The 27,582-nt window shown below is 28.5% G+C and overlaps 2 protein-coding genes across 2 annotated transcripts; both read right to left on the reverse strand.

The window, feature by feature from the left end:
• Window positions 1–3,865: 3,865 nt before the first annotated feature.
• Window positions 3,866–4,763, reverse strand: LOC111307426 (uncharacterized). Its single transcript, XM_022905443.2, has 2 exons — window positions 4,217–4,763; window positions 3,866–4,088 (listed from the first exon to the last, which is right to left on the reverse strand). Exons 1-2 carry the CDS (start codon window positions 4,700–4,702, stop codon window positions 3,990–3,992), a joined length of 585 nt encoding a protein of 194 aa, XP_022761178.1. The 5' UTR covers window positions 4,703–4,763; the 3' UTR covers window positions 3,866–3,989.
• Window positions 4,764–20,370: 15,607 nt separating this feature from the next.
• Window positions 20,371–22,954, reverse strand: LOC111307151 (uncharacterized). The gene is made up of 3 exons (XM_022905171.2): window positions 22,397–22,954; window positions 22,190–22,321; window positions 20,371–20,753 (listed from the first exon to the last, which is right to left on the reverse strand). The coding sequence occupies exons 1-3, from the start codon at window positions 22,883–22,885 to the stop codon at window positions 20,670–20,672; spliced, it is 705 nt and encodes a 234-aa protein (XP_022760906.2). The 5' UTR covers window positions 22,886–22,954; the 3' UTR covers window positions 20,371–20,669.
• Between the last annotated feature and the right edge of the window lie 4,628 nt (window positions 22,955–27,582).

The following is a 27,582-nucleotide window of genomic DNA, read 5'->3' on the forward strand; positions in this document are numbered from 1 at the left end:
ATTTACTATTTGAAATTTCTGAAATCTCATCATTGGATAATTGTCAAATATTTTCAATTAAAAAAATTTATTTTTTCATTTTTTTGTTTGAAAATAGATATTAATTATTGTTATTGAAATTTTATCTAAATTATTCCACAATTTGGGACAAATTTAGAGAAAATTTCTCACCAAAGAATTTTTATAGAAATTTACCATTTGAAATTTCTAAAAATTTCATCATTAGATAATTAGTGTTTATTCTAAAAAAATATTTTTTTTTATTTTTTATTCTTTTTCTAAATTTAATCATGCAAAAATACTAAAAAAACAAACACATAAATAAAAATAAATACAAAATACATAAAAAAAAAACCAAAAGCATGAAACGACTTAACTGGAGGGTTCGGCGCGGCTTGGCTCCAGGCATAGAAAACGGCTTAACGACTCGACTCAGAAGCTTACCTCAACTCAGAAGCATGGCTTAGCTCGACTAGGCTCTGTTGAAAGGGTTTGGTTGATATGCGGGTCAACGATCGGGTTGCGATAGGGTCGAATTGCCCGAATAAAAAATGTGCCGATCCTGGGGTTCTTTAAGGCGAAAACGACGTCATTTTGGAACTGATATAAAAGGTTTGTTTTTGACATTTTTCTTAGATTTCTCTTTCCCCTTATTTCTCTTCCTCTTTCTTTTCACTCCCCCTCTCTCTAACCCAGATAAACTCTAGTTGAATCCTTCATCAAATTTTGGAAATTTCATCGAAATCTGGATTGGTTAGCCAAAAGTTTACCAAAAAATTCTATCGGTGCCGGAATCTTCAATCGAATTTTGAGAAACTTGTTGAAAAATTCAACCAATGCCGAAAAACTCGTGAAAAAATTCAACTGATGTTGAAAAATTCACCGAAAATTGAAAATTTTTTATTTTTTTTTAGCCTAAAAATTTTCCTATGAATTTTTGAATGCCTTCGTGAGTGTTTCTTCACTCTGATTTCTATATTCAACCTTCTATGTGTTTCTGCCTAATCTATTATTGTCCTTTACTTGATCAGTGTGTCAATTTATAGGAAAAATTAAAGGAATTCCCATTCGATTATGAGTCTACCTTGGATAAGATCATCATAAAACAAATTCAATCCATATACAATTCCACCATCCCAATCACGGCCAAATTTACTTATTATTTTTTTTTACCTTTTTTATTTATTATTATCACCTAATTTAATGATACAAACCTAAAGATAAATCAATTAATCGAAAAATCAAAGATAAACCATAAAACAAATCACTAAATAATCAAAATAGATAAATAAATAAAACTAAAAAAAGTAAAATAAGGATAAATAAATAAATAATAAATGAAAAACAAATAATAATAAAAAAATATACTTGGGCCTGACAACCTGGACCCTATTGAGTCAGGCCCAATGGGCTTGGGCCCGGATCAATTAAGGTGTCTTCATTACTTTAACAAGCATTATTAATATTAAAATTCAAAATCTCTTTCTATTAAAGAAACCAATTAATTATTGAACTAACTTGATTTTGCAAATTTATTTTTTTTTAAATTCATGCTTTCTTTATACATAACAATGATTAATAAAGAATTTAAAATTTAACTCAGTTGGTTCATATAATTACTTTTAAAAAATAACTTCTAACAAATCTAAAATTTAAATCTCAATACTTGCAACTCTTTTTTTTCTTAATTTTTAGACTACGACTTCCTTTGTATAAAAAAGAAACAATGGTTGACGAAAAACAATCTCTTCCCCACAAAACTAGGATAGTGTTAGGATTGATGTTATACTAGAAAACTAGCTTACTACTTGTACTATATATGAATTATCTTTATTTATTTAAATGTGTGTAAAAATATAAATTAATTCTATTTTATCACTTATATATTTTAAAAAATATAATACATATATTATAATTAAGACATCAAATCATAATAAATTGATTATGATTAAAATATATATATAATAAGTGATATTTGTATTTTTGAATTAAAAAAAAAGATAAAGGATTATAAAAAAAGTAACCAAAGTAAAAATATCCATTTAAAAATTTTAAATTTAAAAAGAAATATCCCTAGGTAAAATTTTAATCATAAGATTAATTTTTTTAAGTTTTAGATTTTATTACAACTTATTGAGATTTTTTTTATTTTAAAAAAAATCATAGAGAATTAATTATAGATAATTTGGGTAAGATTTTTTTTTTAAATATTGATATTTGAATTTAAATCATGTATAATAGGCATTATCCATGTGTCAAAAAAAGAAGATGCCCAACTAAATGTTCACGTGACAAACTTTATTTGGTATCCTTGTATGTTGAAATATAAAATATATATAATTTAAATTTAAATAATTATTTAAAATATTAAATTTAACTAATTTATTAAAGAAATTTATTTTTAAATAAAATAATATAAACATTATCTTATGTGTCATTAAACGAGACTATCCACCTAGGCATCTACATACGTAATTTTTATCTTGTAATCTTGTATGTTGTGTGTGTCTATATATATATATATATATATATATATATTAGATTTACCTAGCTTGGCTTGGTTAGAATTTAATTAGAACTTTATTGATGCATAAACAAAAAAAAAAAAAAGAAACTTAATTTTGTATTATATCTACAAAACCGACAACTCATAATTTTACAACATATTGGAACATAAAAAAATAAAACTAAAATATAATTATTTGGATTTTATTCCTGGATATTTATATTATTTAACAGATGTGTTAAATTTAAATAACACTAATCACTAACTACAATAATTCATAATTAATTAAGTTCACAGATATCATAAATTCATAAATGGCTAAGTTCTTGAATAATTAGATACATGCAATTTGAGTTTTTGATTTATACTACTTCATTGTAGAAATGAATCCGAACTCAAAATATTAAATTTAAGAGACACTAAACACAAAGCACATTCATACATAATTAATTTGATTCATGGGTACCATTAATTTATGAATGACTAAGTTTATGACTAATTAAAGTCATGTAATTTAAAATAACAATAAGAATAATAGTGAATAATACCCATGAAACTAATTAATTATAAACCCTACACTTTGTCTTATAACTCATTTAGTTCAACCCAATCAAAATCCCGCAATTAAAGATATATGTTAGTCAATTAAACATCTAAATTGACCAAATCTCATCTAATTTCTCTTGAACCCAAAATAATAATAGGTATAGATTTAAGACAATAAATGAAATTTATCATTCATTTTTGAATAGATGTAATTTTCTTGTTATACTTTCTAGATTAAAAAAAGTCAAAAATAAAAATATTCTATAAAATATTCTTTTTTACTTTCTTAATGAAAATTTCTTTACTTTTAATTTTTAATTAAAGGTGTTCATAAATAAAAATGAATCGAGCCAATTTCAGTTGACACTTAACACCTCTAAAACCCAAGCTAGGACTTTGTTTGTGCTTTTAAGTTAGGATTATTATTCAAATATCGAAAAATATTCTTATACTTTTAAATCCTAAAACGTTTTTTATATTATATAAAACATTTTTGGGCTGAACTCGTGCCTGGTACATTAGATCCGGGGTTGAGCTTTTGTTTTCTAAAAATAATATTCTCAGGATGATGCCTTTCATCAATCCCCACAAAACATGACATCAAACCACAAACTCATTAAGTCATAGATATAATAGTTAATAGAAAATATTTTCCTTATAATTAATTTGAACAAGATAAAAAAAAATGAATTGAAAATCCAAGATGAAAAATTTTGCACACATATTCATTTAACTACTTGAGTTCAATTTTTGTGTTTTTGAAACATAAGGAACTGGGTTATGAATTACACAAATTCACAAATAACTTTCTCATATTGAATAACCACACAAATTTAATTTTATTATAACTCAATAGGTTCAAAATAAAATATTGAAAATATAAATGTCCGATGCAGAGGAATTGGAATAGTTGTAATAATTGTGCATGTGAAATATTTCACTGCATGGCACAATCACTAGTTGTGCCCTTACTACTTCCAGCTATCAGTGTTTTCTCGATTGCTTTAAGCTTCGCCTTCATCCTCTCACGTTTTCCCTGAAGGTATTAATTAATTTAGAAATAGTTATTACTTCATAAAGAAATTTGGCTTTGTTTGAAAAACTTAAAAATTAATTGCTGAAAAGTTTAAAATTTTAATTTTTAAACATGGAACACTCACTAACCTTATTTGAGACAGCTGCCCCTTTTAATGCATCTTTCCTCTTCAGTTCAAGCAAAGTGAAGTTATCCACAAATTGATGGCGATGAGACTGAGAGCCGGTTATATATTTCTTACCCTGGAAACATTGAAAGCAAAGGCGGTAATTCTCGTTGGAGCTGTGGAAGCATTTGGTGCAACAAAAGTAGGTATCCTTGATAAATTGGTTACAAGCATCGCAAAATGGCCTTCCACTTCGAATTATATAGTAAAGAGTCATGACGTCCATGAACTCCAGGGTCTCACTGTTTCCTCTGCAAAGCTGCTTAAACAAATCCGAACTCCTCAATTCTTGATATTGTTCTTCCCTCATGAAGTCCAGAAATTCTTGGAGGCTCACTTTGCCATCTAAATTGCTATCCATTTCGTTGAAAAAATTTTGCGCCTCCTTCTGCATATCAAGGGAGGCAGCATCCAAATAGGCTTTTGCAATTTCGCGCAATTCCTCCATCGACAAATGGATAAATTTCAAATTAATTGAAAAATATAACTATTTATTTGATAATAATAAAATTTCATCTGTCAATATATATATATATATATATACATATATATATATTGCTAAAGCAGATGAATAAATTAACTATTGTGCTCATCCTAAAAAGTCAAGAAAGCAGACAGATATCTCATTCTAGACCAATAAGTTGTTGCAATTTTGTGAAAGTCATGGCTAATAGACTAAGTCATGGCAAAAGTCAAAATCAGAGTACATTTACGGAGAGAAGAGACAGATTCAAGTCGGCATATTGATGGCCAATGAGACATTTCATTACCTTAAGCTAAAAACGAAGGAAAGAAAATATGAAATGGCATTAAAGGTGGATATTATTGAGTGGAATTTTATGACATCAGTAACGAGGAAGATGGTTTCAATGACAAATGGATTGGGTCAATAATGGAGTACATCTCTTTGTCTCCTAGAACATAATTGTCAATGGTAAGAAATCTAGCATAAATTTTTTCGCTAGAAGTTTTAGGCATAATTGTCAATGATAAAAAATTGAAAGGGATATATTTTTAAATTTTAATAAAAATTATATATAAATTTGATAAAAATATTTAAAAATGTGTTTTGCATTATGCGTTTAGAAAAGGATTTCCAAGTAAAAAAATTTTCATTTAAAGATTTCTTTTTGTAATTTGCTCTTTAATTAGAGCGGTACCTTTAAATTATATTATATTAAATAATAATTATTTATTTAAATATTTTTATTTCTTATATGTTTTAGTATTTACATATATTGATATTAATATAATTATATTAAATATGAAAAATAAATATATGAAAATTAATTACTTACAAATTACATATGTAACACAATCTTTAAGAAATTAATCTACAATTTTAGGCAACTTTGTAAAAAAAAAAAAATATTATTCAATTAATTATTTTAGTTATTTTTTTTTTGTTGCTTACTCTTTAAAATAATTTTAAAATATATTTCTTATTTTTATTTAATTTTATATGCATAAATTTCTCAAGTAAATTATAGAGCATTTAGTTTGTTGAATATTTACGTGAGTGTAGAAAACAATAAATATCCAATAATGACAGCCATTGGAAGATGTTCACATCATAAATGTTGCTCTGATCAAGTCTCAAACCCATTTGCAAGGTTGCTTCCAGCTTGAAGACCCTACTACACTGCAATCAATGAAATTTACTTATCAACTTCTCATTAGTTGATAGAACGATTAATTTTAATAATAAGTTTATTTCCTTATCACTCAGAGAATTAAGAAGCTGAAGGGAAACAATGGCTGTAGGCAGCATGGTCAATTGATCGATTCTTCAGTAATAAATAGTACGTGTGGACGTTTTCCACAATATGGACTGGTTTTAATATACTGATTTTTTTTAACCAACTTGTCGCTTTCCTTCTTTGAAATATGTGTTTAACGACTTGCTTAGATTCGTTTGGCAGACACTTTTTTTCTTTACTATTTGTTTTTGGCTTTTTATTTAAGTTTTATTTTTTTTTTCTTTTTCATTTATTTTTTTTTTTTGTAAAAAGAAAAAAAAAAATAGAAGTGCTTATCGAATGGAACCTTCATTTTTAAACGAAATTAATTTTTGGTTTCAGTATATATAAAGCTTGTGGTAAGATCTGATTCATGGATATCTCTACTCATAATTTTTCTTGATTTTTATAAAACGTTATTTTTTCTATACAAACATATATATATACATACAAATATATATATGTATATGTATACGTATATGTATTTATATAATAATTGTTAGTTAAGAACAAATTGAGTACTTCTGATTGTAACATTTAAACTAATTCCTATGTTGAAACATTAATTCATAGGTGAATGAGCTAATTTATGACTTGAATTAGTTATAAAATTCAATGAAATTGAAGTAAGATCGATGGAATTATAGATGATGTAAATGAATTTATCAACATAAATTTTTATGTTTAGATTATATTAGTTATCATTGTTTTGAAATATGAACTGTATACTACAATATATTAGCTATAACACCATGATAATTACTGGCCAAAAAAAAAAAAAAAAACCACCATGTCAATTATCAGCAATAATTCAAACTTAAATTACAAGTTAAAAAAAAATATAATCTTGACTTCTTCAAACTGCTTACCATGCACGAAACATGTCCTGTGATTTCCACATCCCAAGAGGACAAATTTTGGTTTTTTTTTTTGGGAAAGAACAAAGAAAGAATTGACTAACCAATATATAGTATTTAAATCTTGTCGGTAGACTCATGAGATTAGCCCTTACGCATAGCTTAAACCCAAGTTTTTTTTCCGTACTCTAATATATCAAAAGAGAATTCAAACGTTTTTTTTTAATTTACTTTTGTATCTATTTTCTTAAGTAAATTGTATTGCATCTACTTGTTTGATCATTTATAAGTCCAAGTGTTGATAGATCAGACTGAACCAATCTTGATTGACACTTTCCTGGTTTTGTTTAAAGTTTAGCTCGATTAAATTTAACTCAGTTTACTCCTTCGAATTTGTGAGGTACGTTGATTAATCAAAACTATATTAAAATATTAAAATTATTAATAAAATAATAATTCAAGTTAACTTTAAAATTTTGTTCATGGTCCATTATCGTCAGGCTCAATTCGTGAGTTTAAATGAGTAGCTCAATTCATGATAAATCTATTTATGATTATAAATAACAATGAAGTCTGATAATGATCTAGATTTCTAAGATTAAAATAGTCGTTTCCGTTAACGGGCAAATTGCAAAATCATTTTGATCATGCATTTGACTCCTGACTATTAGGATCATGACATTTTTTATATCAATTGTTAAGCAAAAAAGCCTCCAATCCAACTAAACATCCAGCCCAGCAAAAACAAAATTAAATAATCAATCGATTACATAAGAGACAACAATTTAACGTAATTTAACCTATCAACCTTTGTCTACGGATAAAAAAAAAAAAACTAGTTGTAAAAAATTATAATATACAAATCATCAATATTTAATCCCAAATAATACTCATGGAACATTTCATTCTTTTCTAGTTCTATGAAGTATTTTCAACCAAAATAAATAAATACTCATGTGACTGACCATACCTATGTAGACCGTCTCATTCTTTTCTAGTTCATTCAAACATTCACACCTATAAGGACTTTTTCAATCTCCTCTAGTTTTATGTGGTGTCTATCTCATAAAATCTTACAACTTTCTTACATCTTTTTCTCATACTTAACTTTATGGAGACTCTACCTATTTATAAGTACACAAACTTACCTTTAAAGAATCATTTTCTTATTAAAATTCTTCTTTTATAAGTTTTTTTATCTATCAAGCAATATCTAGCCAATCCTATTTCGAATAAATCTTTATCCAAATCTCTTATGGTATTTAAGTCAATCCCAATAATCTCAACCTTGATTCAAATTCCATCAATAATCAATTTTCATGTTATACATGCTTGGCTTCACCTTTAATGGAAGTCTTGTAACAATTTTCTCTATGTGTCTCCAAACTTCATACAAACCGATCTATCAAAACATGAACTCAAACTCCTTCCTTAAATCGAGCTCCTCTGAACTTGTCTTTTCTCATATCTCAAATCTACGTTCTAATATTAGTTGTTAGGATCATGACAGTTTTGATACCAGTTGTTAGGGAAAAAAACCTCCAATCCAATTAAACATCCAAGCCAATGAAAATAAAATCAAACAATTAATCAATCATACAAGAGGTGACAATTTAATATGGTTTAACCGAACTTATCTACATCCATGGATGAAAAAAAAATTCATTAGTCATAGAGAATTACAACATTCAAATCATCAACAATCAATACCAAACAATACTCATAGATCCTTTGATTCTTCTCTAGTCCTATGAAGTATTTTTTAACTTAAACAAGCATGTATTTATGTGATTCACCATACCTATGTAAACCATTTCATTCTCCTTTAGTCCACTTAAACATACACACCCATAAGGACTTTCTCATTCTCCTTTAATCCTATGAGGTGTTTATCCCATAAAACTCTAAAACTCTCATACATATTTTTCTCACACCTCCCTACAAAGACTTCATTTATTTATAACAATACAAACTTTTCTATCAAGAAACTCTTTTCTATTAAAATTCTTCTTTTTCAAGTCTTTTTATCCATCAAGTAATATTTAACCAATCATATCTCAAATATATGTTTATCCAAATCTCTTATGAGATTTGAGTCAATCCCAACACTAATTTAAGCATAATTAAAAGAAATGGAAAATGTTTTTGTAATAAATGTTGCTCTCAAGTCTTACTCAGAATTGCTAATGTAGCTTTAAGCTTGAAAAACCTAGCTACCCAACTACAATAAATAAAAATTTTACTTAGGATCTTTTCATCTAGACATTGAATACAATTTTTTGTAAGATTATTGAAGGTGTTTAAGTGTTGGTAGAAGGAAAGGTAACTTGAAGATTATATGAAGAGTGATATGAACTTATGATAAAAAAAGTATAGTTAAATGGCACCGAAGTTGATTTTTCGAGATGCATTTGATGCTCAAGTCAATAAAATACTTAAGGTTTAGGTAAAGAAAAAACTAAACTATAAAGAGTATTCAATAAGCTTAAAAGGGAATTATTTTTAGTTTATACCTCATATGGGCTTTCTTTTTACCTTATATATGAGAGGAAGGACAATAACATGACTAAAGCAGTTGACAATTGATAGTAAGTCCATGTGAAGCTTGAGGAAGGGTCATGTGGGTAAATGTAAGCTGCATTTAATGATTTTAAGCCAGCATGAATTGCATTTAATTATTCCAGGCAAGTTAAAGCCCATTAGTCTGTTGTGAAGTGGTCTTAATAAGACATTAGTGGAGGTAGTTGGGCAAGTCTCTTCTTAGCATGTGCAAGACTATTTTATTGTGAGGAGTTCAGATGTCGACCCTCTTTTGTGGTGATGTGGTAGTCGAGCGTGTATTGACATGGCAATTATGAGAATTGATCTTGTTAATTGAGTAGATAAGTACAATAATTTTCCCAAGGTCTAAAAGGGTTATAAAGTAATAGCCCTAGGAGCCTTAATGTAAAATAGATATGGCACGTAGGGCACGTTAAGCTTATTGGCATGGAAGCATTAATGTAAAATAGATATTACGTTCGAGGCACATTAGACATGTTGACAGAAAGTGGGGTTTGTATTCACCCATATGCCTTAACATAAATGTAAATTCATAGAATATAATAAGTGGAATTAGGCAATAGAATGCCATCTTTCTTTCATTAAGATTTCTTATATACAAGTCTTACAAGATGATTTGGTGAAACCCAACACATATACAAAAAAATATAGATACTCATAAGTAACATAAAGTAATAAACCTAAAGAATAAGGTAACCTAGCAATGGATGCTGTTAGAGATAATGCTTCTTTAGTTGGATGGTGTTTTATGTCTTTGGTATAGATTACCTCTCATGTCTTACAATTTGTATACTTCAAACTCGGTGACAGCAAAGACCTTGTATGATCTTTTCCAGTTTGATGACAATTTTTTTCTCTCACTTACTGGTTTACTAGCTTTGTAGTTTCTAAGTGCCAGGTCTCCTACTTGGAAATTCTTGTATTTGACTTAAGCATCATAGTATCTGGCGACCTTTTAGGTGCTGGCAGCCATTTTGACTTCAACTAAGTCCCTAGTTTACTGTAATAAATTCATATTTGCTTTGAAGATTTCTTCATTCATCTCAAGGTTAAAGTGTGTTGTCCTCAACCTATTTATACCCATCTCGATTGGTATTATAGTTTTTATCCCATAAGTTAAATTTAATGAGGTTTTGTTTATCGTCGAATGATTAGTAGTTCTGATTGCCTAAAATATTCAAATAGCTTTTTCAACCCAAGACCATTTTGCTTCATTAAGTTTTTTCTTCAAGATAATTAAGATTTTCTCATTCATCGGCTTCACTTGACCATTGGTTTGGGGGTGGGCCATTATGCTGTGAAGCAAAACCATTTTAAAATTTTAGCAAAACCACTTTAGCTTGTCAACTTGAAATTTGGTTCTATTGCCCATCATAATAGTGTTTGAAAGATCGAACCTGCACATTATAAACTTTCATACAAATTCTTCCACTATCTTTACAATAATGGTGGTGACAGGTTCTACTTTAAGCCATTAATGAAATAGTCACAAGTCACAATCATGAATTTTTTTCTGAGCTATTGCTATGGAAAAATGGTCTAAGATATCAATGCCCAATTGCGTAAATATCCATGGATTAAAAATCTAATTTAGAATTTTATCGATTTGTCACACTTTTTAACCATGTCAACTGCTTTTCTTTCTATAGTGGGCTAATAACAACCATGTCTCAATGGCTTTTATGCTGACACTCATCTACCTAAATGATGGCCTCACACTCTTTATGGATTTTCTTTAGAACATATTCTACATTAGCTAGCACTAAGCATCTGAGAAGGAGGATAAGAAAGCTTTCTTATAGAGTGTCCTTAAAAGTACAAATCTAGTTGCTTTTTTTTTTTTTTTGCTCATCGAGGGGTCAAAGGAGTATTTGCCCTTAGGGTATGCCATAATAGAATCATCCAACTATCTTTTTCTTCTAAACATAAGATTAGGGTGGATTGTAAGTATCAAAAATTTGCTATAAACTCTAGCGAGATTTTGCTAAGCCTTTTTTATATCAATGAAACCAGCCAATTTAGATAAGGAGTCAGCTTTAGTGTTATTGGTGTAAGGGAGCTATTTAAGAAAAAAGGTGTAAAAGGTTGACTAAACTCACAAATGATTACATGGTATTTGGTGAGTATGGGTTCTTGGACTTTTACTCATCATTCACTTAATGTACAACCAGTTGTGAATCAGTATAGACGATGAGGTCTTTCACATTTAGACTGGTAGCTAAATCCAACCCTACTGGTAATGCTCCATACTCAGCTACGTTATTAGAGACAAAAAATTCAAAATATAGCCCATATTGTCAATCCTACCCTTAGGGTCTTAATAACAAAATTCCTATCCTGAGACTATTTTTTCTTAAAGAGCTTTCAATATACAGCATACAAGTCTGCTCTAGTAAAAGGCCTGATAGTAAAGGGCGTTTGATAAACTAATAGGGTATTATGGGAGTATTGGGTGGGTTGTCAATATTGTCCTTTTACTACTTATCTAAAAGTTAGGGCTAACCAATAAGTATTGCTGGGATTTTAGCTCAAAGTGTAAATGAGCATTCAATAACGAAGTCTATGAGGGCTTAAGCTTTGTAGCTTTTTTGGGCTTGTACTCAATGTGGGATTCAGTGAGTTTGACTCTTTATTTCATTATTCTTCCTAAAATGTCTATCTTATGTAATACTTTTTTAAGATTTTGGTTAGTCAACACAATTATGGCATATGCCCGAAAATATTATCTTAAGAGACGACGATCAGGGTAAAGGTAGTCTTCTCTAACTTTATATAATTAAGTTACTTATTTTGTAATGCCCTACTAGCATAATATATTGATATCTGGTGTCATTATCCTTTTGAACCAATATTGTAACAATAGTTTCATTTGATGTAGCTAAATATATGTACAGAGGCTTACAAGGATAGTGTTGGCGAGCATAGGGTAAGTTAAGATATTGCTTGTGTCTTTTAAAAACCTTTTGGCACTAATCATCCCACTTGAATTTAATGGCACTTCAAAGGACTTTGAAGAAAGGTATGCACTTGTTAACTAGCTTGACATAAATCTATTGAGAGCTACCATTAGCCCCATGAGTCTTTGCATTTTTTTAGTGGTTCTCCAGAGGTTCATATTCAAGATGATTATAAATTTTTTGGGTTGGCCTTAATAACTCTGTTAGATACCATGAACCCCAAAAAATTTTCTTACCTTTACACTAAATGTACACTTGGCTGGGTTCAGCTTCATGTTATAATAACGAAAGATGGAGAATACTTCCTCTAGGTCATGTACATGTTGCTTTAAAGAATGGGTTTTTACTAGTATATCATTTACATAAACCTTCAAGGATCACCCAATCTGGTCTTTAAATATTTTATTTTCAAGTCCTTAATAAATGGCTTATGCATTTTTAAGCCTAAAAGGCATGATGGTGTAATAGAATAAGCTATCTTCAGTTATGAAAAGGCCTTCTCTTGATATGTCCTTGTTAACTTAATTTAGTTATAACCAAAAAAGACATCCATGAAGTTCAAATATTTGTGACCTATAGAGTTGTCGACTAATATGTCAATAGAAGGCAAAGAAAAGCTATCTTTTGGGCAAGCTTTATTCAGTTCTGTGAAGTTTAAATACATGTATCACTTTTCATTAGCTTTCTTCACCATTACCATATTGGCTAGACACTCTCAATACTTCATTTCCCTGATATTATTTGTCACCAATAATTTATCCACCTTTTTTTGGATTATCGGGATACACTCAGGCTCAAAATGTCTCTTCTATTATCTAATTGACTTAGCTATTAGGTCTAAGTTTAAATGATCGGTGATAACACGCTTATTAATGCCTACAATGTTAGTAGTAGACTTAATGTGTAATGTGTTTTTGGTTTTGGTGTCCAACAAGGAACTAGTTTAAATGATAAAGTCTGGGTTAAGGGATATAACTAGACTAGTATAGTCTACTCGATAGGACTAGCTTTGCACTACTTTGTTTTGTCGCATGTGACTAGTTTATTGATGTTGAAAATTTATGCCAAGGCAAGGTTAATAAGGTGTATTGATGAGAAAGATGTGGGTTACCCTTCAATATATTATTCCAAAATTGCTGAGGGATCTAAGGCTATTTTTTCTCTTAGTTTCACCCTTTGTGTTAACAATAGGGAAAGTAGGAAACATTGACGAGCGATCACTTGATTGGTATGCATAAACACTGTTCCCTTAGGCATAGAGAACTTGACTTTGAGGCAATATATAATGGTGACCATCTTCATCTTCGTCATCAATGGCTTACCAAATATGATATTGTATGCCAAGGGTTGGTTTACCACAAGGAAGTCTACCATTACTATTAAAGTAATTACTTTAGGAAAAGTCTGCTTAAAATTGTTGACTAGGTTTTTGTCCACCTATTGTTACCTTGCGAATAGTCAAAGTGCCATTCACACCTATCAACTTTGTTTGTGACCTTAAGTTCCTCAACCTTAGCAAATTTTAAGGCTCTTTCATAAAGTTAATATAGTTGTTCATGCTTATTCCTAGTGAGAGAATACCTAAAGTGATCATGTCTTACACCAGAGGTGAATGCCTAAATAGCCCACTCTATGTTTAGGTCTTTAATATCTAAGGTTTCCATATTAAACATCTTCAGGTACTCTATAGATTTTTATCAATTTTTTGCTTCATGGCCAATAAGTTCGTAAATGAGTGTACTATAGCTCTATTACTGAGAAAATAGGCTAGAAACTATTGATTGAGTGTATCAAAGCTACCGATAATCATAGGGCCCATTGAGTTAAACCATGTACAAGCTCTACCCCATAATGTTGTAGGAAAGATTCTACACTTGAAAGCATTTGAAGTGTTATGAAGGTTAATAAAGGTCCTAAAATGGTCAACAAAGTTTTTTGGGTCTATGGTTCTATTATAGGTTTATTTGGGGAGCTTTAGAAAGATGGGAATGTCGACATGTCTGATGAAGGTGGTTAGGGGGTTATGGTTATCTTCTAACCACTACAAGTTCTTATTCTTTTTTTTTTTTAATTTTAGCTAATTCTTTTCAAAGAGTAACAACCTGTGCTACAAGTTTATTTTTTGGGTTGATGTTAAACAGGGTTTGGATTTGTGTTGTGGGTTCAATGGGGTAAGAGTTGTCTTTGAAGGGTTAGGGGTAGTTTTCAACATGTTGAGGAGGCTTGCGATGACATTTGAAGGAAAAGGCCAAGCTCTCTCTCTAAGGTGAGGTTTTTATTGTGTTGGTTGTTGGGTGGCTTGTTGGTAGTGTTGAAGTAATCTTTGCTAGGTGGCTACTTAGGCATTCAGGAGCTGAATTTGGATCATTAATGCATGGTAAAACTCTATAGGAGGTTGTTACATGTTTGTTTAGTACATAGAGATTTATGAAGCTAGAAGTGTAACTTATATAGTGAAAATGGTAAAGGAAATATTTTGCCAATGAGTTGCATTTATTGGCTATGAAGATTGCATTAGTTTTTGAAAGTTCTGAAGTCAGATTTGAGGATCTAATAGTAGTGGTATGGACCAATAAAGAAATCATAATTATAGTTGGAGATAAAACTCTTATTAAGTTTTGGTAATAGCTTATTGGTTGTGAAGTCTAGGCATTAGTGACACAAGGTTGTTAGGAAGTGAAAGGATGGTATCATACCTTGGTGTCCATAAAGGGAGGTTTGGTAATGGGATTTGTAGGGGAATTGGGAGTATAGCTGTAACGTTATAGGCAGCTATAGGTTGGGTAGTCACGTTCATGAATGGGGTTGTTGTTTCATAAGAGTGAGGGTGAGACATGGTTGTCATTCCCATTGACGGTACCGATTGTTGATGGTATTTTAGGTTTAGGTAGGAGGAAGGGTAACCTAGAAGTAGTGTGAAGGTTAAACTGAGCCTGTAGTAAGAAAACACGGACAAAAGATGCTAGAGTTAGTTCTTTAGGATGTGTTCCAATGCTCAAGTCAGTCAAGTATTTAGGGTTTAGGGGATGAAAAAAGTAAACTGTAAAGAATATTCAAAAAGCTTAAAGAGAAAGGCTTTTTAGTTCATACCTCATCTAGGCTTTCTTTTTTACTTTATATATGAAAGGAAAGATAATGACCTAACCAAAGTAGTTGATAGTTGACGTAAGTCCATGTGAAGCTCAAGGAAGGGCTATGTGGGTGAGTGTAGGTTGTATTTAATGATTACAGGCCAGTGTGAGTTGCATTTAATGATCCCAGACAAGTTGAAGGCTAGTTGGCTTATTGTGAAATGTGCCTTAATGTAACCTTGCAAATTAAATTTAAAATTAATTAAAAAAGTATAACTATTTGCTTAAGAATAATAAAATTTCAACTGTTAATATATATATAATTATAATATATATTTACATGATATTTTGCAAAGGTTTAATTTATTTGCATGATTTATTATATATTTGCATGATATTTTACAGATTCGGTTATGGATTTGGTTTTAGATTTTGGAATTTAGTGGTTAATTGCCTAAGGAAATTCTTGAGCCTTAATTTATTGAAAAACAAAAAGAAAGATTACAAAATGAATAAAATTTTAAGGGAAATTCTAGATTCAATGAGTTAAAAATTTTCCAAATTAAATTCAAAATCTGCTTTTATAGAAAAACCCTAATTTGTGATCACAAGACACAAGCAATAAGCAAGAAACAACAAAAGCGAAGTAATCACAGCAGTTAAAGCAAAGTTTTTCTAGGTTCTTTAAATTCAAAATTTTTGGTCTTGGGATTTTTTTGAATTGGGTTTTGATCATTGAAGTCTTAGTAGGTTTAGGGATTTTGTTTTGGGAATTAGGGAATTGGACCTTGATTCTTGAAGTATTTTAGAAAGTTCTAGGATTCTTGAATTTATTGGCTTTTCTAAGAATTTTTGGATTTTTTTGTTGAATTTCTAGGTTTTTTTGGGTTTTGGCTTGAATTTTTTTACGGAGATTTAAGTTTTCCAATGAGGTTCACAGTGGTTGAAGGTTTGCACGGTGGCTAAATTTTGGAAATTTCTAGGCTTTTGAGAAAATGTTGAATTTTTTGGTATTGTTTGAATTTTTTTTTATGCCAAATTTTGGATTTATGGCTGGTAATTGGGTTTTTTTTTTTTACTTTCACAGTGGGTTATTTTAGAAAGAAGTTAGTGGAATTTTAGCTTAAAAAGAAAAAAAAGGAAAGAAAGTTTGAAAAAATAGAAGTTTTTTTTTGCTTTTATAGTAGTGTGGAACAAGGTCGTTTGGGAGAAGAGTTAACCCACATTTCGACTCAAGGGCTTATGTTTTGACCCACGTTGAAACCTGACCCAATCGTAAGTTTTTATTTTTTATTTCTTGTTATTTTTTATTTTTGATTTATTTTATTTTTTGTGGTTTTTTTTTTTTTATTATCTTTTTTTCTTACTTATTTTTTTAATTGTGATTGACTTAAAAGTGATCAAAAAAAGAAAAAAGAAAAAACTTTGATAAGATTTTTAGTTTTATTTGCATGATTTATAGGATTTTTTTTTCATGATTTGTTTTGCATGATTTTTATTTTCTGCATAAATAAGTATAATATATATTTGCACGATATTTTGCATCGATCTAATTTATTTGCATGATTTATTCTGATATTTTTGTACAATTTTTGCATTTTTTTATTTTTTACATGATAGTTCTATTATGATCTTTGCATGATTTTGGTATGATATTTTATATATTTTCATAATTTATTTTGCATGATATTTAGATAGAATTTGTGCATGACAATATTGAGTAAATAAATAAAAGGAATTGGAATTGATTTTGCATAAGATATTTAATAAATTCGACGACAGAATGTCTTCAAGTGAACAATAAGTTTATCTTAAATACTCTTGAGGTGAAGAAAATTTTTTTTTTGGTGAAAGCCTACAAACTTTTTTCCAATATTTAAATATCAAAATTAATCAAAAATAATTTTTAATTAAGGTTTAAACAAGATAACATGTAATTATTTATGAACTAATTTTTAGGCATAATAGGGTGTTAAAACCTTCCTTACACATAACTAACTCTTGAATTTAGTTTTGTTGCTATATAGTAGAACTTATTCTTTTTAGGGACTCTTAGTTTACAATTAAAATAACCTTAAAAATGGTAGATTCATTTAGATGACTAATCATAAATAGATAAAAAAAAAATTAATGGTGATTCTATAATTTTTGTGTCTAATGGATAGATTTTCAAACTTAAACATTATGACACTAATAAATTATTGCAATTTTGCATAAATGATTATAGCAAAAGTTATGGCTAACAGACTAAGCCATATATGGGGGAGTTAATTACTCATAATTAAAGTGCATTTGCGGAGAGAAGATAGATTCAAAACAACATATTAGTGGCCAATAAGACATTTCATTACCTAAAGCTAAAAAAAAGGAAGAAAATATGAAATGGCATTAAAGGTGGATATCAACAAAGCTTACAATAGGGTTGAGTGAAATTTTTTTATTCAAAAATAGGTTGGATTTGATCTTGTACAACATATTATTAAATTAATAAAAATGAATTTTTTAATTCAATTTTAATTTTAATATACTTAAAAATTAATAAATGAATAAAATAAAAAGCAAATAAATTATTGAATTTTACAAAAAATAAAAAATTAAATTCTTGAGCTTTATTTTATAGACTTATAGGTATAAACTTTTGTTTCATTGTAATTAAAACTTTGTTGTTATATAATATTTGATATTATGTTAATTTTTTTTGTTAATTGATGTAATTTATATATAAAATATACTTATTTGGATTTATTTAATAATTGATAATTACACTTTATTCATTCAATTTTCAAATTAAATAAGTATTGTTATAATGATTTTTCGTTCTTAGGACTTAATCACTAAACTTCAAGAAAATTTATGGAGTTTCCACTAATTTTTTTAACTAAGTGCAATTAATACTTAAAATATATTTTTTTAAGAAAAACCTTAAAATTAATTATGATTTATTAAAAAATATTTTAGTCTATGAAATTAAAGTTGAGTCCGAAAATACGATTACGAGTAAGGAAGTTATTAACACCCTCACATAATTCATTCAATGAACGGTATTAATTAAACAAGTGTTATCTTTTAATTTTGATAGCATGGTCTTTTCAATATTTAAATTTATTTCATAAAGTTTATTCACTAAAAATTTTATTTTGATTTTTTTATTAAATTTATTATTTAAACATTTTATAAAATTTTCAATGCTTTAGTGAAATTCATGAAAAATATCCTTATTTGAAAAAATTTTGAAAAAGTTGATCATTAACAAAATTCTCAAAAATTTCATTTAGAGGTATTTTTATTCATTTTTTATTTATAAAATTGATTTTAGGATTATCCTAATTTTTTAGCCGAATCCAAAAATCATTTATCTTGATGATAACTAAAGAAAATAAGACTTTTCTAATTTTTCTTAAAAATTTTCACTCAAACTATTCTTTTAAATAAGCATTTTATTTATTTTATTTTCATTATTTATTTATTCATTTTTGTTTGTTTGTTTTTTTAATAAATCTTTATGTAATAAAGATAATTTTTAGATCATCCCAACTCTCTAATAAAATCTAAAAATATTTTTAGATGCAACAATTAAAAAAATTGAACTCTTTCAATTTTCTTTAAAAATTATATTTTAAAATATTTATTTAAACAATTCATTATTTTTTAGTTTATTTAAAGTTTTTATTCTTAGCAAAAATAATTTCTTCAATTATCTTAACACTTTGGTGATATTTAAGAAATATTTGTAAAAAAAAATTCAATCTTCCTTAAAAATTATATTTTAAAAAAGTATTCATTTTTCTCTAAATTTTACTAAACATATTGCCTATTTTAATCTTATTTTTTTATAATTTATTTCTTCAAAAATAATAATAATCATATAAAATAAATAACTAAAAAATAGTAAAAATATAAAATAAAATAAAATCAGAAAAAAAAAACTTACCAAATGGGTTGAGTCGGCATGTGAGTCGACTCGAATCTCTTAATCTAAAAGTGACATCATTTTGGGTTGGTTATAAAAAGCCCCCTTTCAATTTGTTTTTTCATTTTTTCCTTTCTCCTCTTTTTCCTCTCCCAAGAGCTTCTTCTCTAGAAAAAGCCCCCTCTTACCAATTGCTGTAGAAACCCAGATTCCGATTGGCTGCCATCCTGTCATTATCGAAAATTTCAACTAGTGTCAGAAAATTTATGAAATTCCTAGTTTCTGACCAGTTTTCTAAATTTTTGTGGCCAAAATATTTAATGGATCATCGAAAATTTTAAATTTTTCATATTTTGATAACCCAAAAATTTTTTTAAAAAATCCCATAAAATCAAAAAATATCCTTTCAACCTCCCTGACACCTTTGTTAAACTTGATTTCCCACAAAAAAAAAAAAAAATCTCAAATTGGCCAAATCAAATTTTTTTATTTTTGGTTTAAAAAAATTTTATATTTTTGCTGGTTCCCCAAAAAGGGATGTAGATGCTAAAAAAAATCTCTACCGTTTATGTATGCTTGATCTTGGGTAGGCAGAATAACAGTGGGGCTTTTTGCTTCAAATTCTCTTTGCCTAAAAAAATTGCTCTCCTTCTCTATCTTGTTCCCTAGGTTAGAGGCTGGATTTATAGGAGGTCAATAAGAATCCAAATCTCAGAAAATCTGGGATGAAGGATGAATTTTTAAGTTAACGGAAAACTTTTGCAAAATTTTCAAAGTTTGAAATTTTGGGGCAGCTTGGTTTCAGCTGTTCCGATTGAAATTTGTTTTCTTTTTACTTTTGTTGCTTTTTTTTTTTTTAATTTTTAAGATTAATTAATAAAATAATATATAACTAAACTCAATATGCAATAAACATTATCACAATACTTGTATTAGTTCAAATTAAACAGATCAAAATCACGAGTACAATTTGAATTATATTTCGATTAATTCAAACAAAAATAAATGTCTACAAGTATATTTATAATAAAATAAAAGTTCTTAACCTCTTAATATTCATTAATTTTTATGAAAACAAAGCGAAACAATTGAAAACGTCAATGATATACAAATCAAACAAATAGTCAATAAATGACCAATCATTTATTCTCACATTTTATGAAATCAAACTACAAACATAGAGTAAAATTTAGAGTAGAAAATAGAATCGGAAATGGAACACAGGGGATCATAATTCAGCATCCTGAAACAATCGCGTAGTAGTGCAGCCAGGTATGAGTTTCCAAAAGGGGAATAGTAGTGTATGTTTGCATATGATCTCACAGAATATTACACACCTCGGAAGCCAGAAAACCATAATTCACAGCTGAATTAAATGCTCTAAAGGCCACCTTCCACTTGTTCTGAAAAAAATCAAACAACATATAATGATGAAAAAAATTAAGAGTTTATATTTGATGTATTATGAGTATATAGATTTTATAAATTATTATTTAATCAGATGATATTATTTTATTAATAATTAATCATAAATTTTTATTAATCTTTAAGATAAATACATAAAAATTTTATTTTTGTAAAAAAACTACAATTAATGAGTTACTATCGTATGATTCACTAATATTATAAAAATTTATAAACTAATATTTCTTCAAATATGAACTTCATTAATGAATAAATTTTTTTTTAATTTATATTTATTTTAAAGATTGATATTTATTCACTAATAAAATAATATCATTTGATTTATTAATAATTTATAAAATCTATACACTAATAATATATCAAATATAAAAACTTATCAATATATATACTAAATATAAATCACTATTTATTTCCTTCACTGCCATGAGGGTTTATGAGTTAGAGGCATGATTACTTAGCTAGAATTACGTGCTTGTCAGAAATTAAGATAGCGCTTACTTCTACAGTATTGTTTAGTAAGAAAGAAAAAAATGGAGGGCGAAAAATTGTGAGGAAAGAAAAAAAAAAAAAGAAATAAGAGGAAGCAAGGATTTTTTTTTTTGGTATGAATGATTAAAAAAAAAAGAGGTTAGAGTTTAGGGGTAATGTTGTAAATAAAATTGTTAATTTAAATTGAATAAGTGTTCTATTCTTACATTTGAAAGGATAGAATTTCTAAAAGAAAGAAAGCGCAGATTTATCCAAATTTCTTCTTTTTTCTTTTAATTTCCCTCTTATGGTTTCAAAATGTTTAAAATGAAAGTAGATTTTTTTATTCTAGAATGAGAGCTTATCATGTCTCATCAAAAATTTATATTAAATTTATAAATCATCCACCAAAAATAAATATTGATAATAAGATTAAAACTTAAATTTTACAAATAAAATATTCAATCTTTACTAACTCAACCAATCTCATTAATGCTTTTATTTCTCTTCAACAAATGAAGAAATTAAGGGATGAAAAAAAAAAAAAGTTTTTCCTACCTCCCTCTTTCCATCCTACCAAACACGGAGTTAGAATCCTAAGAGATAAATGATTCGTAGAGTCAGGCTAGTTATTTTTGCTTTACCTTTAATTTTCTTATGCTATTTTTCCTTTATTTTTATTTTTCGTAGGAGATTATTTAGTTTTGGAGTTAGCTCATAAATATCTGTACTATTTTTTATTTAATTAGCGAGTTATGCATCACTTGATTTTATCACTCGGATCATTCTATCAACACGTGATACATAGATAAAAACATGTACATGTACATATACATATACATACGGACATATATGTATATATGTGTATATGTATATATGTATATATACGTATATCTATATGGTAATTGTGACAGAGGTAGGCAGGAAAAAGAGATGAAGTCGGTACCCTCCTTGCAATCGGAACCAGTGCAAGCGAGGAAGGAGGCAGGGCTGGATTTGAAGCAGAAGAGCTTGAGCCTGCAATTTGTTCATTGTCATTTTCCTGACGTTCATATATACCAATATTCACAGATGAAGCCTGAAAAGTGATCATTAAGTGTATTAATGGTTGAAAAAATTCAGCTGGTCGACAAGGGATTAGTAGCTAAGTTACCTGCTGATTTGAAGCTTCTGCCTCACGTAATACAGCTTCCTGTCTCTTGACTTCAAGCAAAGTGAAGTTATCCAGGAATTGGTGACTTGGATCATGAGTATGTTTCTTATTCATGAAACACTCAGGGCAAAGACAAAAACTCTTGGAGCTATAGAAACACTGCCTGCAAGCGAAGTAAGCGCCACGCATCAAATCACCACCGCAATGAGTACCATCACAGAAAGGCCTTCCACTTTTCATGACATAGTAGAGAGTCATAATGTCCATGAAATCCAGCTTTTCGTCTCCCCTGCTGCTTAGCTGCCAAAACACCGGGCTTGATGTCATTTTTGTATCACCAATTTGCCTCATGAATTCCTGGAACTCGTTCCTGCTAATGTAGCCATCGCCATCATCATCCATTTCCGAGAAAAACTCTTCGGCTGAATTCCTAACAGAATCGGGCCCTGCCAGATAATAAGCTTCCGCTAGTTTGCGCAATTCGTCCATTCCTTGATCAAAGTTATCGACAAGGTTATGATAATTATTTTGAGTAATTGAATTTGATGAGTGAAAGAAAGTGAAGGATCCAATGGCTTTATATAGGCAGCCCATCCAAGCCTTGTCACGTTTGACATACTTTAAATTATATTATATTAAATAATAATTATTTATTTAAATATCTTTGTTTCTTATATGTTTTAGTATTAGATATATTGATATTAATATAATTTTATTAAATATGAAAAATAAATATATGAAAATTAATTACTTACAAATTACATATGTAACACAATCTTTAAAAAATTAATCTACAATTTTAGGCAACTTTGTAAAAAAAATTTTTTTATTATTCAATTACTTATTTTAGTTATTTTTTTGTTACTTACTTTTTAAAATAATTTTAAAATATATATTTCTTATTTTTATTTAATTTTATATACATAAATTTCTCAAGTAAATTATAGAGCATTTAGTTTGTTGAATTTATGTGAGTGTAGAAAACAATAAATATCCAATAATGACAGCCATTGGAAGATGTTCGCATCATAAATGTTGCTCTGATCAAGTCTCAAACCCATTTGCAAGGTTGCTTCCAGCTTGAAGACCCTACTACACTGCAATCAATGAAATTTACTTATCAACTTCTCATTAGTTGATAGAACGATTAATTTTAGTAATAAGTTTCTTTCCTTATCACTCAGAGAATTAAGAAGCTGAAGGGAAACAATGGCTGTAGGCAGCATGGTCAATTGATCGATTCGTCAGTAATAAATAGTACGTGTGGACGTTTTCCACAATATGGACTGGTTTTAATATACTGATTTTTTTTAACCAACTTGTCGCTTTCCTTCTTTGAAATATGTGTGTTTAACGACTTGCTTAGATTCGTTTGGCAAACACTTTTTTTCTTTACTATTTGTTTTTGGCTTTTTATTTAAGTTTTAATTTTTTTTTTCTTTTCTTTCATTTTTTTTTTTTTTGTAAAAAGAAAAAAAAATAGAAGGGCTTATCAAATGGAACCTTCATTTTTAAACGAAATTAATTTTTGGTTTCAGAATATATAAAGCTTGTGGTAAGATCTGATTCATGGATATCTCTACTCATAATTTTTCTTGATTTTTATAAAACGTTATTTTTTCTATACAAACATATTTATATATACACACATATATATGTATTTGTATATATATATATGTATATGTATTTATATAATAATTGTTAGTTAAGAACAAATTGAGTACTTCTGATTGTAACATTTAAACTAATTCCTATGTTGAAACATTAATTCATAGGTGAATGAGCTAATTTATGACTTGAATTAGTTATAAAATTCAATGAAATTGAAGTAAGATCGATGGAATTATAGATGATGTAAATGAATTTATCAACATAAATTTTTATGTTTAGATTATATTAGTTATCATTGTTTTGAAATATGAACTATATACTACTATATGTTAGCTATAACGCCATGATAATTACTGGCCAAAAAAAAAAAAAAACCACCATGTCAATTATCAGTAATAATTCAAACTTAAATTACAAGTTAAAAAAAAATAAATCGTGACGTCTTCAAACTGCTTACCATGCACGAAACATGTCCTGTGATTTCCACATCCCAAGAGGACAAATTTTGGTTTTTTTTTGGGAAAGAACAAAGAAAGAATTGACTAACCAATATATAGTATTTAAATCTTGTCGGTAGACTCATGAGATCAGCCCTTACGCATAGCTTAAACCCAACTTTTTTTCCGTACTCTAATATATCAAAAGAGAATTCAAACGTTTTTTTTTTTTAATTTACTTTTGTATCTATTTTCTTAAGTAAATTGTATTGCATCTACTTGTTTGATCATTTATAAGTCGAAGTGTTGATAGATCAGACTGAACCAATCTTGATTGACACTTTCCTGGTTTTGTTTAAAGTTTAGCTCGATTAAATTTAACTCAGTTTACTCCTTCGAATTTGTGAGGTACTTTGATTAATCAAAACTATATTAAAATATTAAAATTATTAATAAAATAATAATTCAAGTTAACTTTAAAATTTTGTTCATGGTCTATTATCGTCAGGCTCAATTCGTGAGTTTAAATGAGTAGCTCAATTCATGATAAATCTATTTATGATTATAAATAACAATGAAGTCTAATAATGATCTAGATTTCCAAGATTAAAATAGTCGTTTCTGTTAACGGGCAAATTGCAAAATCATTTTGATCATACATTTGACTCCTGACTATTAGGATCATGACATTTTTTATATCAATTGTTAAGCAAAAAAGCCTCCAATCCAGCTAAACATCCAGCCCAGCAAAAACAAAATTAAATAATCAATTGATTACATAAAAGACAACAATTTAACGTAATTTAATCAATCAACATTTGTCCACGGATAAAAAAAAGATTAACTAGTTGTAAAAAATTATAATATACAAATCATCAATATTTAATCCCAAATAATACTCATGGAACATTTCATTCTTTTCTAGTTTTATGAAGTATTTTCAACCAAAATAAATAAATACTCATGTGACTGACCATACCTATGTGGACCGTCTCATTTTTTTCTAGTTCATTCAAACATTCACACATATAAGGACTTTCTCAATCTCCTCTAGTTTTATGTGGTATCTATCTCATAAAATCCTACAACTTTTTTACATCTTTTTCTCATACTTAACTTTATGGAGACTCTACCTATTTATAAGTACACAAACTTACCTATAAAGAATCGTTTTCTTATTAAAATTCTTCTTTTATAAGTTTTTTTTATCTATCAAGCAATATCTAACCAATCCTATTTCAAATAAATCTTTATCCAAATCTCTTATGGTATTTAAGTCAATCCCAATAATCTCAACCTTGATTCAAATTCCATCAATAATCAATTTTCATGTTATACATGCTTGGCTTCACCTTTAATGGAAGTCTTGTAACAATTTTCTCTATGTGTCTCCAAACTTCATACAAATCGATCTATCAAAACATGAACTCAAACTCCTTCCTTGTATCGAGCTCCTCTGAGCTTGTCTTTTCTAATATCTCAAATCTACGTTCTAATATTAGTTGTTAGGATCATGACAGTTTTGATACCAGTTGTTAGGGGAAAAAAGCCTCCAATCCAATTAAACATCCAAGCCAATGAAAATAAAATCAAACAATTAATCAATCATATAAGAGATGACAATTTAATATGGTTTAACCAAACCTATCTACATCCATGGGTGAAAAAAAAATTCATTAGTCGTAGAGAATTACAACATTCAAATCATCAACAATCAATACCAAACAATACTCATAGATCCTTTGATTCTTCTCTAGTCCTATGAAGTATTTTTTTAACTTAAACAAGCATGTATTTATGTGATTCACCATACCTATGTAAACCATTTCATTCTCCTTTAGTCCACTTAAGCATACACACCCATAAGGACTTTCTCAATCTCCTCTAATCCTATGAGGTGTTTATCCCATAAAACTCTACAACTCTCATACATATTTTTCTCACACCTAACCCTATAGAGACTCCGCTTATTTATAACCATACAAACTTTTTTTATCAAGAAACTATTTTCTATTAAATTTTTTTTTTCAAGTCTTTTTATCCATCAAGTAATATCTAACCAATCCTATCTCAAATATATGTCTATCCAAATCTCTTATGAGATTTGAGTCAATCCCAACACTAATTTAAGCATAATTAAAAGAAATGGAAAATGTTTTTGTAATAAATGTTGCTCTCAAGTTTTACTCAAAATTGCTAATGTAGCTTTAAGCTTGAAAAGCCTAGCTACCAAACTATCATAAATAAAAATTTTACTTAGGATCTTTTCATCTAGACATTGAATACATTTTTTTGTAAGATTATTGAAGGTGTTTTAAGTGTTGGTAAGAGGAAAGGTAACTTGAAGATTATATGAAAGGTGATATGAACTTACAATAAAAAGTACAGTTAAAAGGCACCGAAGTTGATTCTTTGAGATGCATTTGATGCTCAAGTCAATCAAATACTTAAGGTTTAGGTAAAGAAAAAACTAAACTATAAAAAGTATTCAATAAGCTTAAAAAGGAATGATTTTTAGTTCATACATCATATGGGCTTTCTTTTTACCTTATATATGAGAGGAAGGACAATAACATGACCAAAGCAATTGACAATTGATAGTAAGTCCATGTGAAGCTCGAGAAAAGGTCATGTGTGAGCTGCATTTAATGATTTCAGGCCAGCATGAGTTGCATTTAATTATTCCAGGCAAGTTAGAGCTCATTAGTCTGTTGTGAAGTGGTCTTGATGAGACATTAGTGAAGGTAGTTAGGCAAGTCTCTTTTTGGCAAGTGCAAGACTATTTTGTTGTAAGGAGTTTAGATGTTGACCCTCTCTTATGGTGATGTGGTAGTCGAGCGTGTACTGACATGGCAATTATGAGAATTGATCTTGTTAATTGAGTAGATAAGTACAATAATTTTCCCTAGGTCTAACGGGGTTATAAAGTAATAGCCCTCAGGTCTTTGGTAAAAGTTGACATATTAACGATGCATTTTTGTTATGCACGAAACACTATTTGGATGAGCCATGGTAATGATGTGTCCATGTGGGGCGAGGGACAATGTCTTAATAAGCCATGCTAATGTCATGTCCTTTTTAAACAAAAGACACTGTCTCGATAAGCCATGTTGATGACATGTCCTTTTTAAGTGAGAG

The sequence above is a fragment of the Durio zibethinus genome, chromosome 22, assembly GCF_047325235.1.
Source record: "Durio zibethinus cultivar Kanyao isolate XHJ-2024 chromosome 22, ASM4732523v1, whole genome shotgun sequence".
NCBI classification, from domain to species: Eukaryota; Viridiplantae; Streptophyta; class Magnoliopsida; order Malvales; family Malvaceae; genus Durio; species Durio zibethinus.